The following is a 15,940-nucleotide window of genomic DNA, read 5'->3' as shown; positions in this document are numbered from 1 at the left end:
ATATCGAAAATGTTTATGAACAAAAACATTCTGCGAATTCCGTACTTTATACAATTAAAACCTACTTATTTCAAACAAAAATATTACATTAAATTAGTGGAGGGATTTTAAAGATTAATTATCAAATTTACTGAGTTCCATGCCATTTGTAAAATAGATTAAATAAAAACCAGCAATAAACCAGAGAATGAACCTTTTTATTTACCAGAAAGAATACCTAGGAAAAGATTTATCAACAGAAACTCTGACACAGTTGACAATTGGCAGACATGGAAATAAATAAACAAACACAAAATAAACACTAAAAATACCGCATTTATTTTATATTGGATGGTTAAAAAGGTTTATCGGAACTTTTGTGTTATTGTTAATCTTGAACGTCTGATCTCGATATTCAACGTGGGCACTTTTAAATTTGAGGATCATTGCTTGGAGTCAGACCTTCTTTATTGTGAATATCGGTATGAAACATTGATCTCCATCTTAAGTATTTGGAATTATTTGTAAGTTGTAACTATTTGGAAGTACATCTTATATCTACTAAAGCTACTGCATGTAAAATATATTCTTTCCAAACCAGTCTTTTCTAAACCTTTTTATAATTTTGCTTTTTAAAAAGAACTAATTACCCGCCTTAAAATGTAATTTTCTACAATTTTCTTTTTTTCAACCAAAAGGCAAAACTTTTATGTTGGATATCTGGCTAAGACTTCTGTATGGGAAAATTTTAATCATAATTTATCTCTCATTTAAAACATGTTAAAAATGGCGTAAGAGGTGTTATATACTTAAATTAAATAGCCTAACAAAAAAGTATAAAATAGAAAACACAAAAAAATCTCCATTTAAAGGGTGAAAATGAGTTCTCAAGGTAAGACTCACCATAATTTTATCCCGGACCAATAGTTTACCGTGAATCAGTTACTTTATTCGAATAAAACAAAGATCGCTTTTCATCCCCACAGACTGGGATAAAATTGCTTCCAGAAAAACTGGATAGGTTTGCTAGCATGCTAGAATTGCTAATCTATTATATATAAAGTTGTAATCTCTGTTTGTTTAAAATTCGGTGATGGTGATGGAGTAAAAAAGTAAATGTTAGTTCCACATTTATTGAAAATATATTTCGGTCTGGGTTGACCCTCGCCAGTTCTAACGATAAAATAACCATCAAAATCGATAAAATAAAAATAAAAAAAATTTGTTAAAAATCACAAGAAAATAAACAAACAAAAAAGATTATTCAAAATAAAAATTTGGACTGTCAAATGGACATAAGGGAAACGAACTCAGATTATGAGATGGAAAAAAGATAATTTGCAAATAATCACTTTTAAAATTTGAAAATTATTATTGTTTCTGTCACAAAGGTTAAAAACAAACTGAAAGAAGATGTATGTGTATGGTGGGGGTCGAACTAATTAACAAACTTTTGCGAAAATTGGGGGGGGAGGGGGGGGGCGGCTTGTTTAAGGAGGGGTTTTTAAACCTTTTAAAGAATTGGAAATAAACAAACTGTTTGTTTGTTTGTTTGTCCGATCATAACTCAGGATCCCCTGGACCAATTTGCCTCAAATTTTGATTGGAAAACTTGGGAGACCCACGGGAATGTTCTTAGCTTGTTTTTGAGATTATAATAACCTAAGTGGACTCAATTTTAACGGGAAAAATAGCTAAAATCGTATTTTATGCCATAGGGCGGGTACACGGTGGCCGCCACACTGGGTTCCCAAGCTAGAATAAAAAAGTAAGTAAATGCCCCCCCCCCCCCAACTTTATCTTGATATATTTGACTTTTTTGACTAATTGTTTGACTGCATACAATTTATAATATATTGTTCATATTACACATATTACTTATTTAACTCTATTCCAGTTAATTCTTTTTGTGTATATATAATATATATATTATATTATGTATACACAAAAAGAATTAACTGGAATATATATATATATATAAAAGATATGTTTACATTCCCTTCCGTGGATTTGGTGTAAGAAAAAAATGTTTTCAATAAAAAACTAATGGTCAAGACAGCTGGCATTAGGGGGGGGGGGAACGAATTTGAGCTGCGTCTCAAATCCGCCAAAAACCGGTTTCAGTTGAGCGCGGCTTAAATATTGAAACATTGAATACAATTTTAAGTGGAACCAACCATATTTGAGCCGCGTCTCAAATTTAAGCCGTGGATCAAATTATTTGAACTCGGCTTCATGTATTAAAGGGGCTGTTGACGTACCTTTCAGAGACCCTCCGTTAAAAAAAAAAGAGTGGCATGTACGATTCACAACAGTACCTTTTATCCTTAGCTGAGTAAAAATGAGGAAGATATCTTTGTTTTTTGTCTCGAAAAATGTAAGTTTGGGGTAATTTCATTTATTGTCTTTGCAGCATAAATATACAAGTCAATTTAACAGCCAAACAATTGACATAGATTAAAAAAGTACCGTTGTGAATCGGACTTGCTTCTTTAAAAATGGAGGGTTACACTCAATTACAGCCCCTTGAGAAATAACACAATTTTAGATTTAAATATTGTCTGAAATATAGTTTCCCCTTCCTGGCTTTCATGTTTTGAAAATAAAATTAGATTGTTGAGAAGAAAATTAGTAAAACCTCAAGAATGCAAATTCTTAACAGTTGTTCTTTTAAAAGAGTTGAGGTAGAAACTGTTGGTGAAGAAGGGGGTATAGGCTGAAAGATAATCACTTTAGCTCTTGATCGCGACCCATGAAAGTCATATCTGATGTTCCTGTCTCGAGAAACTGATTTACAACTTTGTCAAATTTATACGAAAATTAATATATATACAATTTTGTATAAAAGTAGTGGGTTTAAAAAGATCAAATTCAGAAAATATGCAACCAATCTGAAACGATGATATCCCAGAGATAGCTAATTGTAACTTAGGTTTACTCCAATTCTAATTTTATATTTGTTATTTCTATTTTTTATAGATTTAATTCATAATATTATTTATACGTCCATATTGCTTGACCAGAAACTCCACCAATGGCAGTGCAGTAAAGTGGTCACGTGATACAGGCGGAGACACGTATAATCTTAACACAGTTTTATATCAATTTCTCGAGACAGGAACATCAGATAAAACTTTCATGGGTCGCGATCAAGAGCTAAAGTGATTAGCTTTCAGCCTATACCCCCTTTCATTTTTCCTTTACAGTCCCTTTAACTCGTGATCAACAGCGGAAACTTGAAATTATAAGGTCTAAAATTTGCAAAAAAAATGTTATCTCTAAAATCATCTGGTTATTTTCTTTACATTGATATTTTCCAAAGTGCCTGATCGGGATCCCGATACTGGGTTTCAGTACGATTCTCTGTCTAAAATTTTGGGCTCTGATTGCAAAGAGACTAAAATCACATGTATTGTGATGTTGTCAATATTTCTCATATTCTACTTACAAAAGCATAATATTAGATAATATGAAAATATATAGAAATAGCTTGATATATTCTTGGTTAACAATACATTTGGGTGATTTATAGCCTTATTCAATTAATAATGTTCCTGCTCACACACCTTGACCTTTTTCATTATCTAAATTTATATATATATAAAGTAGTAATCTTTTTTTTGGTTGTTTGTATTTCCGATCATAACTCAGGAACTGATTTGCTTCAAGTTTTATTGGGGAACTCAGTAGAACCACGGGAATATAGCTTGATTTTAAGATTCTAAGTTTAATGGGTCCACTTTTATCGGGAAAAATAGCTAAAATCATAATTTACGACAAAGCGTGGGCAAACGGTGGGGACTTAAGCTAGTATATATAAAGTAGTAATCTCTGTTTCTTTGTTCGTATGTCCGACCATAAATCAGAAACCCCAACCCCGATTTGCCTCAAATTTTGATCGTAGAACTCTGCAGAACCACGGTAGTGTTTTTTTGAATAGGTTGACTTTTGTAAAAAAAAAATTCAAGGCAAAACTTGGTTTCCAAGCAACTGTTTCCATATAATAATAAAGCATTCCGCAAAATATACATTGGGATTGGACCCATCAATATACACTGGGATTTGGGACCCATTAATATACATTGGGATTTGAGACCCATCAATATACATTGGGATTTGAGACCCATCAATATACTTTGGGATTAGGGACCCATCAATATACATTGGATTTGGGACCCATAAATATACATTGGGATTTGGGACCAATAAATATACATTGGGGTTTGGGACTCATTACACTGGAGACAAAAAAGACGATTGTTAGACTCAAGTTATAATTTTAAAATTGTTCATTGAACATAAAACAAAGCAACTGAGCAGTGTACGGTAGTAGGCGATTATAGCAATATAATGAAGACGACTTTTATATAAGTTTGAATTGTTGACAAGTTTTTTTCGAATCGAAGTTTACAAGCAATTGATGAAAAGCTTTTTTAATTGACAGCTTCTTTCTCTTTCCATTTTTTGTGTATCCTTGCTGTTTAAAAGCTTGATAAAAATCAAAATTAAAATTAAAAGTTGTCTTCATTATATTGATAAAATCGCCTGCCACCGTACAAAACCCCAGTTTACTTAATAAGTTGATTTGTAGGGCCCTAAAATGATTTTTAAAACTGTTTGCGTTTTAACTTAATGTATAGATCAAATACACATACGATTGATAAATTTCGACTTCCTTTTAAACAGTTTCCCGTTGGCAACTATAGTTATTTTACTAAGTGTAAATTCAACTTTACTTCAAAATTAATTTAACTTAATAATTAAACATTTTAACAGCTGAGTGCTAATTAATTAATTCAGAAAATACTTTAAATTGAAAATTTCAACTCTACTTAAAACTTTAAGCTTTGAATTTATCTATTTTTTAGATTTTCAGATTTTTAATTACAAAAGGTTTTAATCTAAATTTAAAAAATTTGTAGAAATGCTTCTTTATAACCTTTCGCTTCTCGCTCTTTTTTGTTCTTGATTCAATCTGAAAGTTGAAATTCAATTTCATGGATATGATCAGTTCCTTTGATCTGATCTGATGCATAGTATTCAGAAAAAGATCGGATATTTTATTTAAGTCATATTTCATATAAAAACATCGATTCTGTGGAAGAAGAGAACTAGTTATTCAAAATACTACTACTAATACTAGTGAGCATGTTAGAACCTAGCTACCTTACTTTTAGTTTAAACTAGTGAGCACGTTAAAGAATCTAGCTACCTGAATTTTAGTTTAAACTAGTGAGGACGTTAAATAATCGAAATACCTGACTTCTAGATTAAACTAGTGAGCACGTTAAAGAACCTAGCTACTTTACTTTTAGTTTAAACTAGCGAGCACGGCAAAGAACCAAGCTATTTTACTTTAAAATTAATCTAGTTTGGATGTTATAGGATCTAGCTACTTTACTTTTAGTTTAAACTAGTGAGCACGGCAAAGAACCTAGCTACTTTACTTTAAGTTTAATATAGTGAGGATGTTTAAGAACCTATAGCTACCTTACTTTTAGTTTTAACTAGCGAGCATGGTAAAGAATCTAGCTACCTGACTTCTAGCTTAAACTAGCGAGCATGTTAAAAATCTAGCTACCTGACTTTTAGATTAAACTAGGGAGCACGTTAAAGAATCTAACTACCTTACATTTTGTTTACTACTGTGCACGTTAAAGAACCTATAGCTATCTAACTTTTTGTTTCAATTAGTGAGGACGTTGAAAAACCTCGCTACCTTACTTTTAGTTTAAACTATTGAGCACGGTAAAGAATCTAGCTACTTGTCTTTTAGATTAAACTAGTGAGGACGGTAAAGAATCTAGCTACCTGACTTTTAGATTAAACTGGTGAGGACGGTAAAGAATCTAGCTACCTGACTTTTAGATTAATAATTTGAAAAAAACTCATTCTGAAAGCGTATCCACCCCCAAATCAGGAGTTTTGAACGTCGAATTTGCGCTCAAACTCAGGATTTACAGATTTTAAAAATATGTCTCAAATGAATCCTAAAGAAGTTTTCCACAACACTGCGTCCTCAGTTCAACTACCTTACATAGCCGGTCACTCCCTTTAAACTAGTGTTCTGTTTATATAAGATTAAAAAAAGCTTGTAAAATGATTTTAGAACTTAAAACTTTCTTAAGTTAGAAACTCGTTAGTTTACAAATATTTCATGCAAAATTAAATTAAAATTGAATAAAAATATGATGGAATATGATATTTAGTACGTAAGAAAAGACTGACTTCAAACAAATATTAAATTAATTCCATTAAGAGACTTTAGAGTGTCAACTTTATGGAATTTAACTAATATTTTTATTTCACTACACTATAAAGTTGTTCGCGACCTTTTAAAAACTTAAAATGTCGCTGATTGTTTTGATTTCATTGGCAGGTTTCAAAGTTTTCAGTTCTATTTCTCGAATTTGTGAATTGTCTTGTTAGGTATTTAGTATTTTAATATTTGATATTGTAAAACAATTATGTTATTTTGTTGCAAAAATAACATCCGATGCATTTAGGTGTTCGTAATTTTGATTTATTAGCATGTAACTTCATAGCTGTATTCTTTAACCCTGGACAATGTACAAATTATTAATAAATGCCAAAGAATGTTTTAGATAATTCCCACGTGGATCAAAGTCAATAAAAAATGTGTCACTTAATTGCAATATTTTTTGAGACACCCTAGATATTACAAATTGCAAGAAACAAAAAAAAAACGATTGAAATCAGACTCCATACTTGTATGATCTTGAATAAGGCTAGATAAAAACAAGCTAGATATATTTTATAGTTTTAGTTAATCAATGTTTGTACTAGGGTACCCACCAAGATTGGGATTTTGATAACGACCCGCAAACCCTTAAAACGAAACCTACTGAAGAACAAATGTATTCTTATGTTTTGAATATGGCATGCAAATGGTGAACTTAATGATTTGGCAAGGAAAGAATCAAGTGGAAAGTGAGAGGGAATGAATGAAAGAAAATCTATTCATAATAAAGCTCTTCGCTCATTATGTTATCTTATTTCTTGCCAAACGGCTGGACAAAATTGGCTGATTTTTTTTGAAACCCATGGGTACCCTTAGGTTTAAATAAGCTAAACAAAATTCGAAATTTTTTTCTGTCAAAACTAGAATTTTTTAATATTCCTCGGGAAACAAAGGGTCACTGGTCAGCTGGTCACTCTGGGCCGTAGTAAATTTGAATTCGAACAGGACATGCCCAGTTTGTACCGGCCTGCCAGATAACAGCGTGTACTGCATGACCCGATCCTATGGTACAGTACGTCGCCCTAACCAGACTGACATGCGACAGGGGTCAATTTTCTTGGCATAGTCCCGTCGGAGGGCTAACTATGACAACTCCCATGGCGCGTTCAGACTTTTTACAGTACCCGGCCTAATCCATAGGCCTATTTGGCCGACCCCACTGGCTTAGCCCACCGTGTGGGGTATATTAAAATAGGTTGAAAACTCTTTAAGCTGTACGTACCTCATGAGATGAATTAGGTTTGGTTCCTTGTACCCCAGGAAACTGACGAAGGTTTCACTCTTCATATCCGGGAAAGTGATCTCTACTGAGGTCCGAGTAAGACGACATGGATGATCCTCAGATGGAGGTTTCTGTATTTCCTCCTGCAACAATTGAATATTATTAAAGGGACTGCTAGCGCAATTTCAAGTGACCCTCCATGCAAAGATGGCAATGCCAGATTTACAACAGTACCCTTGAAACCTTTAAACAGAGATCTCTCATTTTATATCTCTCAAATATTGCTCGAATTCCTGTAAATACGGAGTGTAGATTAATAAAAATAAATAATTCTTGAGCATTCAAAAGTCTTAATGAATACCGTTTTGAACTAGACACCCCACTCTATAAACAGAGCTAGAGGGTTGTTTGAAATTATTCCCATGTAGTCCCTTCAAGGGTTGATCGATTTTTAACTTTTTTATAGAATTGGATGTCATTGACAACATGTAAGTTGTTCGCTAATGGAACTGAGTTTTTGCCACAAACTCAAATTTTCTTTGCAACCAGACGGTGTAAACCTTTGATATTTCAAACTTAGACCATGTATGATCAAATATAATTCTAAGTTTAAAGTATCAAAGGTCTACACTATCGGGTTGCAAAAATATAGAGGTTAGAAAATCAGAGTTTGTGGCAAAAGTAATAAGGCTACTAGGCAAGAAAAAAGAAATTAAAAATTGTTTCATCTTTGGTTAAAAATGTTTTAGGACTCTTGTATTTATACAACTGCTTTAAAAGTCTTTTTTTTATGAACAATATATTTTCTTAGGATTTATTTTTATTCCCTTTTATACGTTTCTTGAATTTAGATGTAAAACAAACGGGAAAAAATAGAATCAATTCAATTACAGTAAACAATTTACTGCCTTAATGTTAGAGTAGTTTTCCTTGGGTTTCAATCTAAAAATTGTTGAATTCTGTTCATTTCCTGCTTGTCTAATGCAAATATATTAAAAATATAAAAATATATAATATATATATATATATATATATATATATAAAAATATTTTCCGTAGGTCAAATAACGATTTCTCATTCATTAAACGGAATGCAACAATTGACAAAGATTTTCCAGAATATGGCGAGTTTTCTTTAAAAAGCAAAAAACTAACAATAATAAATGAAATATCAGGTTTTAGCCTAAACCCCCTTTAATTTTTCCTTTACATTCCCTTCAGTCAATTTTTATTCGAAAAAACTGTTAAAAATAAAACTGTCAATCAGAATGAAATAACTTTCTGTCTGCAGGATTTTTCTTGAAAAAGAAAAAAAAATATTTTATTTCCAGGTTAGATGTTTTCAAGGAACTGAACAGTTGTCACAAATTCTCATTTTCTAATTTTCATATCTTTGTAACCTGATGTCATGGATCTTTGATTTCTGCTATATATCAATTAGTTGTGCTTTGAAATATCAAATATTAGGTTGCAAAGATAAAAATATTATTAAAATAAAGTTAATAGAACGAGCCTTGTATAGTATTCAACGTTTAATTATGTCTTGTACGATCTTTTTTTTATAGATAAATTGTTTTAAAAGTAATTGGCAACAATATTTTCTTAAATATATGAGGAATATTTCTAAACAATATTTTCTTATTTGTTGAAGTGAATATGTAAGGAATATTGCTAAATAAACAATATTTTCTTATTTGTTGACGGGAATATATGAGGAATATTGCTAAATAAACAATATTTTCTTATTTGTTGGCGGGAATATATGAGGAATATTGCTAAATAAACAATATTTTCTTATTTGTTGGCGGGAATATATGAGGAATATTACTAAACAATATTTTCTTATTTGTTGAAGGGAATATATGAGGAATATTGCTAAACAATATTTTCTTATTTGTTGACGGGAATATATGAGGAATATTGCTAAACAATATTTTCTTATTTGTTGACGGTAATATATGAGGAACATTGCTAAACAATATTTTCTTATTTGTTGACGGGAATATACAAGGAATATTACTAAACAATATTTTCTTATTTTTTGAAGGGAATATATGAGGAACATTGCAAAACAATATTTTCTTATTTGTTGACGGGAATATATGAGGAATATTACTAAACAATATTTTCTTATTTGTTGACGGGAATATATGAGGAATATTGCTAAACAATATTTTCTTCTTTGTTATCGTGAAAATAGGAGCAATATTGCTAAACAATATTTTCTTATTTGTTGACGGGAATATATGAGGAATATTGCTAAACAATATTTTCTTCTTTGTTATCGTGAAAATAGGAGCAATATTGCTAAACAATATTTTCTTATTTGTTGACGGGAATATATGAGGAATGTTGCTAAACAATATTTTCTTATTAGTTGACTGGAATATATGAGGAATATTGCTAAACAATATTTTCTTATTAGTTGACTGGAATATAAGAGGAATATTACTAAACAATATTTTCTTATTTGTTGACTGGAATATATGAGGAATATTGCTAAACAATATTTTCTTATTTGTTGACGGGAATATATGAGGAATATTTCTAAACAATATTTTATTATTTGTTATCGTGAAAATAGAAGAAATATTGCAATAGAGAGAATTCTTTTCTAGCATTTTTTTAGAAATAACTTAATATTTAAATTTCTAACATACTGAGCTAAACCCCTTGGCTCCTAATATTCACTCCATCTTATTTAAACTTAAGGATTAATTTAATTCCTCGTTGAATGATATCCCGGGCTTTTCACTCATATCCTTCAGACTCAGAGTTACTTTTAATTGAGATATTAAAGATTGATTCTCAAATTTTAAAAAAAATACCCACGTTGAATATCGAGTTCAAGTGTTCAAAATTAACAGTTTCCACATTAAGGTTCGATCTTGAACAGTTGTGCAGATATGTTTAAGCAGTTCAACTATCTCCCGTTATTTACTAAATCTGGTTCTTGGGATTGAATCTTATAAAGGAATTGATTCTTTGCCACAAACTCTGATTTTCTAATCCCTATGTCTTTAAAACCCAATGTGTTAGACCTATAGATATTTCAAACTATGAATTCTGTCAAATCAAATAATCTAAGTTTGAAATATCAAAGGTTCACACTAATCAGGTTGTAAAAATATTGATATTAAAAAAAGTGAGTTTGTGGCAAAGATTCAAGTCCTTTGAGATAAGCTACCTAAACTAAACTACCTCTAGCCGGTTCAACTCCTGTATAACTGATTCAAAGTTAAAAATTCTTGAGGATTTGAAACGGTGATTCAGGATTTGAACCGCCGGTAAGCAGTTAAGCGACTTTTCCTATAAAAGGCTTGAATTAGAGTTAACAATAACAGTATAACAGCGTGAAGAATTGCATTACAAAATAAATACATTATTATAATTATATTTATAATGAACTTGTTAGTGTACCAACTTATCTATACATTGAATATCTATCTAGTTGCATTGTTAGGCCTGCTGCTGCATTGTTAATGTAATTACTATTTCATACAAAATATATAAACAGAGAGGACAGGACTAAAACCAAAAGTTCTGACGCAATGAATATTGAATAGACCCATTTATGTAAACGGTTGTTTTTAAAGGGACTGTAAGGGTAATTTCCTTTCATGACCTTTCATGTAAAGAGAGACATCCCCCAATTTACAAATGCAAGCTTGAAAGCTTGAAACCTTTTACTGATCAAGGATGACAAACTTTTCCTTATTTATCTTCAAAAACGGTTGTAATTGCATAAACACTTTGTTTGCATTCTGGTTTATATTAAAGGAATATTAATTCTCACTTTCTCTAGAATATAAATAGAATTTTCTAGAATACATGTGACGACATTCCTTCACACTGTACGGTAGCGTACACTCCAAATTTGCAGTTTTTTTTTTACAGCAAGTACGGTACGATATATACGCTGAGTTCTCTGTCCTCGATTTTATGTTAGTTTTTAAAAACTTCAGTTTGTTAACGGAAAGGGTTACATAATTTCTAATGCAATATTTGGGAAATGTTCATTCTAAAGATTGTCTATAACGCCCAAAAATTGTTCAATTTTTGTTTCTAATGTATAATAATATTTGAGATTTGTATGTAAACTCTTCCTTTAATTGATTAGACTTTCACTTGTAATAGTGTAAATCGTACATTGTGTATTCAAGGGGGGAGATAAATTACTTTATGAAATAGTTGGAAGTTTTATCAATAAAAAAAGGAGATACGATCTGTAATTTAGGGCTGCAATTGCAAATATCAACTTTATAATCTTTCTTTTTCTTCAAACTTTTTCGCCCATTTGGGAAAACTTATCCGGAAGAATTTTAATTTTGAATAATTTGCTTAAACATTTTGCACAAAGTTAAGAGGACTCTTGATAATTGAACTAATTTCAAATTCGTTCAGTTCACAAACTAGCTCTTATTCTAATAAGATTAGAAATGACGCTCATGTAACTTATCATTGGATTAATTAATTTATATATAGACTTTGCTTATTGTATCCAATAAACGTCAAAACGGCTGAACCGATCCGACGCAAATTAGTCGTGGGACCTCAAAATTTCTAAAATTAACCTCCTACAAATTTCGATTGTCAATAGATTTTGAAAATCTACGAACCACAATTTTTTTTATACAATGTATAAAAGAGAAAATGTTCACAATGTCCTGCTTCTGAACACAAAATAATGGGCAAACAAAAAATTCCGACCATAATAATTGCAGTTTTTTGTCTAGATTTTGTCGCCTTTCGTGAAGTATTGACTTTTATTTTGCTGGTTAAAAATGCCCAAAAATGTGAAGCTATATAAACTTTAATGAAAAGTTGATAATGATCTATTGTGGAAGACAATGCCTGGCCGCCTTAAACAAGTTCCACAAGATTCAACGGAATGAGATAGAACGAATACGGGGCATTGTACTGACGGACAGTCTAACACGTGTGATATTGATATAGACTCATGTTCTGAACCCTCTAGTAATAAGTTATAAGAAATATATAGATACTGGAAGTACTTTATGCGTTTTTATTAGAGTCTGACTCACGTCCTCTATACTATCAATTAATATAAATAAATTTTTTGAATAAGATTTAACACTATTCAACATGAAAAAGAAAATCCAGGAAACTTTAAAAAAAGTCAAAGTAAAACCACGAAATTGTTTTTCTGTTTTAGAAAATTACCAATATATGAAACCTGAGATGGATGTTTTCAAAATCCTTTAATCGATAATTCTTATCCCCTACATTAGACAAATATCTGAACAATCTTTTTAATGATTCAAGGGAGAATAGATTTTCATCCTACAGGGCTACTGAGAAAACGTAATGGTTTAAGAAATTCTTCATTTAAATAGATTTTATTTATTTTGTTTATAAAGAAGGATATTCACAACGGTACCTTAGAAACTGATTTGAGTATTAAACATGTGGAAAATAACATCGTTTTTCTAGCTTGTAAAGTGTTAATTCTGATAACCTCTCCTTTGTTACTGAAGCAGAAATGCGCATGTCACTTTGGAGAGAAAGCTCAATAAAATAATCAGTTTTCAAAATATGGATATTTGATACTTTATCAGTCAACGCTTTTACTGGTGCTGTTGTGAATTGGATAATCGGATTAATGAATGGAAGTTCAATTGAAATTATGTCTACAAACCCTTTTAAGACCAGACAAAAAGAGAATATGCAGTATACTACATTTGGTTGTATCTGAATCATGAATATTAGAATATAATAACTCTTTATCACTGCTTCACAATATTTGGAATTTATCGCTTTTACTGAACAGGAGTTCATAGTAATACACAAGCTAATTAGGTTTTAAAGGGACTGTACGCGTAATTTTAAGTCACTCTCCAGGAATATAATGCAATGCCCGATTCACAACGGTACCCTTGAAACCTTTGTCTAATCACAATAATGTGGAAGATATTGTCATTTTTCTTGGTTGAAAAGAATTTTATTCTGATAATTTTTATATGTTTTCCTGCAGTAAAATGTGCAAACAAATTCAGATTTTCTTATCCGTATATCTTTGCAACCCAAATTGGAAGACTTTAGATATTTCAAACTATGCATCCTACCAGATAAAATAATCTAAGTTTCAAATATCAAATGTTTACACCATTTAGTTGCAAAGCTATAAAGATTAGTAATTTTGATTTTGTGGCTTAGATTCAATTCCTTTGTGAAGAAACCATAGTTTAAGATAATTATAAACTTTCATATCCATGCATTTCATACTTGATTGAGAAACGGCTTTAAAGGGTACCATTGAAAATCGGGCATTGTTTAAAAAAGGCATAACTTTTTTGTAATTGAAATTTAAAAATATATATTTCAATTTGAAATATCTAATTTAATTAACATTGCGTTTTAACTACTTCTTAAACCTTTCATGCTTCTATTAAACTTATTGTTTGTATTTAATATTATGTAGAATATAACTGTTGTGTTTATTTATGGAAATATCTAATAAAAGGAATTGAGTCTTCAAAAACAAAGTCAATCCCTATATCTCTGCAATCCCTAAAAACATAAATATTTAAAACTATAAATTTTGTTAGATCATATAATTTAACTTTGAAATGTCAAAGGTACATCAGGTTGAAAAGAAAAAGGGATTAGAAAATTGAAGTTTGTGGCAAAGATTCAGTTCCTGTTCGAAAATTTGCCTGTTTGACCTTTATGCAATAAATATGTTCCATCTTTGCAGTGCAAATATAACGTCTATAAAAAATAACACCTTCAAAAATTAAACATCTAGAAAAATAACTTACACAATATAACCTTGTTTTGTTCAAAATAAAGCTACGAAAAATATAACTGACCAAAAAAATGTATAAATATTACTAAAATTAAACTAAAATATTACAATTGCTCCAGATTTTAGGAAAATCTGCAAGCCGATTATTAACAAATCCGCGGGTTTTCCCAGCAATGTATAATATGAGTGACACCCTATTTCTAGTATAAATATTAAATATAACATTAATGTTATTAACCTTGGTTGTATATTTTCCTTTGTTCCCCATCAGAAGATTCTTTTTATGCCTTAATCTTTGTTCTGCTTCCGTTTCTTTCACCTTTATATCATCATCACATCTCACTGAAATAATAGGAAACATTGAGATTATACTCTAGGAGAAGAGTAATGGTACAACTATGTGACCTCTTATCTCCTCTATTTTTGGATTTTACGCACGAGTATGAGAAAACAAAATGTATCCGGTTACATATAAAAAATTCAAAACAATTCTGGTTTTCCTTAAAGCTCTTCAATAACACTTTTAATTTTAATTCATGTATAATAAAGTAACGGGATAGATAGTCTTTATATAAAAGTACGTCTGTGAAATATAAAACCCCATAGAAAAAAGTCCAAAACCAATTTAATTATTTTGAAAATAAGTGAAAGGAAATAATGTTATTTACAATTTTTTTGTCAGGATATCGTACTGAACCACCAAAAGCAAAATGAAAAATTATCAGAAAAAAAAACATAGTAGTAAAAAGAAGTCCTTAAATACTATCTTTAAATTCATGTCGGAAAATTTTTCACTCCTTTCGGTGGTCAGTACGTGTACGGTGTACAATGTACATCTATCTATGACTTTTTCCCCTGCAACTATTATGTATGAAATTCAGAAATCATGGCCTCCAGGGAAAAAAAGTCATGACTTTATTCCCTTCAAACTTTTGCAGTACACAATTATATGACTTATTTACTTAAAACAGTTTGGTAGCGAAAATTAGATTTAAAAAAATACTTTTTTTGTGAATTAAATGGAGTGCACCTTAAACTAAGGTTTTGGTGCGTACTGCACTAATATCTGAATTAAATGGAGTGCACCTTAAACTAAGGTTTTGGAGCGTACTGCACTAATATCTGACCGAGTGAGATGTTTCCGCAAATTCTGTGAGAAATGTAAACAAACTCAGAACTATTGAGTTTTGTTAATACTCTTCAGAAAAAAACCATCTTGGTTTACAATTTTTGTTATAGTTTTGAAAAACTTTCTCTTTATTTTATAAACAGCTTGGCTTGGGAACCCAACTTTGACTGGAAACTAAACTAAAAAAGTCAATCCATTCAAATAAGAAATTCTTAACCAATCTCAGACCATTTCTGTTCCCATTTTTGTCAGAACATTTCTGTTCCCATTTTTGTGAGAACATTTCTGTTCCCATTTTTGTCAGAACATTTCTGTTCCTCAATAAAAATTTGAGATAGTCGGTCAAAGCGTTAATTAGTTATGATCTGAAATACAAATATCTAAACAAACAGCTGATTACTACTTTTTAATATAGAAAATTTTATCTTATTCGATACAGAATTGTGATGAAAATCCCCATATTATTGTTGCAAACAAATGTTAGCATAGCTATAAGCGTTAAGAGAGAAATGAAGCATACTTAATATACAGTGGGGTGTAAATTGTTCTGTATTACAGTGTATCAAAGATTATTACTGGA

The 15,940-nt window shown here is 30.7% G+C and overlaps 1 protein-coding gene across 1 annotated transcript in view; it reads right to left on the bottom strand.

Moving 5' to 3' along the window:
• Positions 1-15,940, bottom strand: part of LOC111695354 (uncharacterized) — a 56,954-nt gene that overhangs the window by 20,455 nt on the left and 20,559 nt on the right. The window contains exons 4-5 of the mRNA XM_023464658.1: positions 14,470-14,573; positions 7,464-7,606 (exon numbers count right to left, since the gene is read on the bottom strand). Coding sequence (XP_023320426.1) covers positions 7,464-7,606; positions 14,470-14,573 — 247 coding nt within the window. The remainder of the gene's footprint in view (positions 1-7,463; positions 7,607-14,469; positions 14,574-15,940) is intronic.

This window comes from Eurytemora carolleeae, unplaced genomic scaffold (assembly GCF_000591075.1).
Source record: "Eurytemora carolleeae unplaced genomic scaffold, Eaff_2.0 scaffold8, whole genome shotgun sequence".
In the NCBI taxonomy this organism is placed as follows: Eukaryota; Metazoa; Arthropoda; class Copepoda; order Calanoida; family Temoridae; genus Eurytemora; species Eurytemora carolleeae.
Note: the sequence above shows the minus strand (reverse complement) of the source record. Positions and strands in the feature narration are given on the sequence as shown.